Raw genomic sequence first — 3,729 nt, 5'->3', positions numbered from 1 at the left:
TTTAAAAATACATAATTTAACTCAGAATATTAAAAAAATAGAATGTATGGTAAAAAATTAATAAATTTGTCATCCAGATATGTGCATATAATACATTTCTTTTATCTCTTTTGTTGTCTGGTCTTTAGTAGAATCTTAGTTTATGGTTTGGTTGGGCTTATGGCGGATTTAGATGGGTTATCAATATAATCTTGGCATGTTTTTGGTTTGATTCATGTTTTTGGTCCAATTTACTCTACATTATCATTTTTGTTTCTTTTAAATAAACATCCAATTAATTTTCTAGATTTATAATATAAAATTAGAAATATTCCAAACAAAATACATAATTTAACTTAAAATATTATTATTTTTAAATGTATTGTAAAAAAGTCATAAATTTGTAACTTTTTATATTAAAAAATAATTTATACTATGAAATTAAAAATGTTTTAAAAATACATAATTTAACTCAAAATATTAAAAAAATAGAATGTATGGTAAAAAATTAATAAATTTGTCATTCGGATATGTGCATATAGTACATTTCTTTTATCTCTTTTGTTTCTGGTCTTTAGTAGAATCTTAGTTTATGGTTTGGTTGGGCTTATGGTGGATTTAGATGGGTTATCAATATAATCTTGGCGTGTTTTTGGTTTGATTCATGATTGGGATTGTATTCTATTTAAATCAATGTTTTTTTTAGTACTTGCTAGATGCTAACCTTTTATCGGTGTAGGGTAGTGCATAGTACTTTTTGCAATCTTGATCAGTTTGAAGGTAATTTTATTAGTTTTTATAATTTTATTTCCCACATGATTTGGCCTAACGAGTTAGGTGTAGTAGTGGTATATACTTTCAGGTTTTATTATGACCTCTTCAGTTAAATACAACAAGTACTTCTAAGTGTTGGCAAGGGTTAACTTTCAAAGTATCCCTATTTTCCTACATCTACCTCCATGTGGGAGTCAAGTATGCACAATTTAATTGAGCTGGATAGAACCTGGAAAGAATAGATATATAGAAATTGGAATAATCACAAGATTATTGTTCATCAAGAATCCATCCTTTGATGTTTAGCTGTAATTTTATTGCAATGTAACAAGTGTATATGTATTTAATTAACTAGGGTATGCCCCTTTTAAGATATAATAATATAGGACCAAAGGTCCCAGGCAAGACTGGAGGTTTTATTCTCTGTTTTTTCCTACCAGTGCTCGTTTGAATGGAGAAACTCTATTGTAAATCATTTATTTTAATTAATATAATCAAGGCTTTGGTCGTTTACCAATCAAAAAATAATAATAATAATAATAAACTTGTAACTTCTTATATTAAAAAATGAAAGTTAAGTTAAATAGTTTAATAATAATAAATGGAAGCGATTCTTATTTTTCTATTATATTGTTATTGATAAAAAACAATTTTAAATTTTGGATAGTTATATTGTAATAACATAAATCTTATTAGCATATAATTACCGATATTTTATTTTGTTAAAAAAAGTTGATTGTTTGAAAATATTAATTAACATTCATGAATAGTGGTTCACAAGAACCGATCTCTAATGAGAATGAATGGAACATTGTAGAACCTTCTTTACCAAGGTCTTCCAATGTCCCATCTCAATATTGCTCCAACTCAAGCACATTCAATAATAAAATTTCCTTCAATGTTAAATTTCTCAGTCCATGAAAGTATTTTCTCTTTTAGTTCCTAAGCTTAAATCATAAATCATACCTATCCACGCTTTTTAACAAAAGGAAGGGACTCTTCCAGATGCATAGGTACATTTGCAAATATTTAAGGAACATAGTAAGTAAGGCTCTAGCTATCAATGGGTGCATACACTGAGACCACCCTTACACAAGGTAGAGACTCCAACTCTCAAAGAGCTCTTGTTTTAATTTTGAAAATTAAAAAGACAATTAGTTTGATTATTTTGATGAATAAAAAATAGATAAGAATTTTTTTCTTTTTAAAATAAAAAATATATAATATTGAACTCTTAATATGAACAAATTTTCTGACCGCCACAAAATGGTTTGACAGTTTTGTAAAGGTTGTTTTGTGACTTTTAACGTACTAGATAAATATTCCGAACAAAAAGTACAAGAAAAATCTCACATTAGAAACTTATCGACTAACAAAGACAATTTGGTCGGCTAGTTAGCCGCTCGCCATCATCGGTAATTATCATGCCGTGAGACACCTCCGTAATTAGTGTGGTTTGGTTAACGCAGAGTAAAAAGAGAATCTTAATGGGTTAGTCTGGTCAATGCAGAGTTATAAACACCCAGTCAAACAAGTTATAATTGATGCTCGACCTAAAAATCATTATATTGTCTTCTGATCATTGTTTAATAAAAATAAAAATAAGACGCGGACAAAGAATGGGTAATACAAACTGAATGGCGTTATCTCAGTCTGAAAGTCAGAACTGGTCGTTCCTGAGCGTTTTCTACAAATTTTAAGCTGCGAGTCTCTTGAATTGTGTGTAACGAGGGCTTCCAGCATCTCTGCCCGCGTATTCCCATCTTCAAACTCTCTATTTCTTCCTCATTCGCCACCATTTTTGGCAGACATAACTTCTCCGCCTCGAAACCCTTCTCAGAGACTGGAACGATTTTGGAGTGCGAGGAATATTTCTTCTTCATTAATTGTTGAATTCTACGCATCTCTGATTCGCTCAGCACAGATCGCAATTTGTGCATGTCGAATAAAACGTATGCATTTCCTGCTTCTATTTCTTCTTCCGCGGGGAGAGCTAAAATACGATGCCCTGCTTCCAGAGTCCCCAAATTGCAGAGGAATTTGTTTGGGTTGTCGAGCATCAATTCTGCAACTTTCGTTCCCATTCCCGATTTGATCTTTATTCTTTCCGCACCACCATCAAATCGGAGGAGCTTGGCTGTTTTGGAGGGGTTTAAACACGAGCAGAACCCTTTCGCCATTGCTGAAGAGGAAAGAACTCAGTTGAAAGAAGAGTGTTGGGGAATGTGGAGTGAGAAAAAAATGGAGAGGGAGGAAAGAGGGAGGAAACTGAATGCTGCCTTTTTCAACACGCCGAGTGGATCCGCGTGGCTATCTTTCCTTCTTCGTCTCGTGAGATTCACGGAATTGGAGAAAGTTATGAAGACTTTGACTCACTTGTCACATCATTAGACGAGGATCACTATTTTAATAATATCTAGCACATAGCACTTGGGAAGAAAAATGGAAAAAATGAGTGTAAGGATATGCTGATAGATATTTAATTTGGAAGTATAATTGAAACTTTGCATAATAAAATTTGAGTTATACAAAAGTGTAGATTTTAGAAAGTAGTCTACCAAATAATATGAGTGTCATTTGATTTACACAATCTATTAGCAATATCAGAGTTTTTCTGCAATTTGATTGTCTGAAATTTTTAACATCAAATTTCCGAAAAATTCTGATATTATTAAATAATAGTTTCAAATAAAGTTTGTGACTTTTGTAGGTCCTAAAAAAGAATAGCACTAAAATGAATAAAAAGAAAAAAAAAATCTAATTACAAATCTTCTCTATTTCTTTAGAAAGTGAAATGTTATAATTTGTGACTGACGTTAATTTTCATGAATTGAAGAAAGAGAACAATTTAACAATTAGTACTTAAAAGTGGATGTATAGCTAATTATGACAATGTTACAAAAATATTTTAAATATAAAATTCAAAATCATTAAAGAACACGAGATCAATACTAAAACCAATCAATCCATATAAAA

The 3,729-nt window shown here is 30.8% G+C and overlaps 1 protein-coding gene across 1 annotated transcript; it reads right to left on the bottom strand.

Annotated features, from left to right (window-relative positions):
• Window positions 1-2,294: 2,294 nt before the first annotated feature.
• Window positions 2,295-3,257, bottom strand: LOC149576401 (uncharacterized). The gene has a single exon (XM_089815692.1). The coding sequence runs from the start codon at window positions 2,931-2,933 to the stop codon at window positions 2,397-2,399; it is 537 nt and encodes a 178-aa protein (XP_089671818.1). The 5' UTR covers window positions 2,934-3,257; the 3' UTR covers window positions 2,295-2,396.
• Between the last annotated feature and the right edge of the window lie 472 nt (window positions 3,258-3,729).

This window comes from Cupressus sempervirens, chromosome 1 (genome assembly GCF_028749045.1).
Source record: "Cupressus sempervirens isolate cs-2001-9-10 chromosome 1, ASM2874904v1, whole genome shotgun sequence".
In the NCBI taxonomy this organism is placed as follows: domain Eukaryota; kingdom Viridiplantae; phylum Streptophyta; class Pinopsida; order Cupressales; family Cupressaceae; genus Cupressus; species Cupressus sempervirens.
Note: the sequence above shows the minus strand (reverse complement) of the source record. Positions and strands in the feature narration are given on the sequence as shown.

Bases quoted from the DNA above. Each gene is read 5' to 3' on its own strand.
- LOC149576401 (XM_089815692.1), bottom strand. From the start codon at position 2,933: ATGGCGAAAGGGTTCTGCTCGTGTTTAAACCCCTCCAAAACAGCCAAG.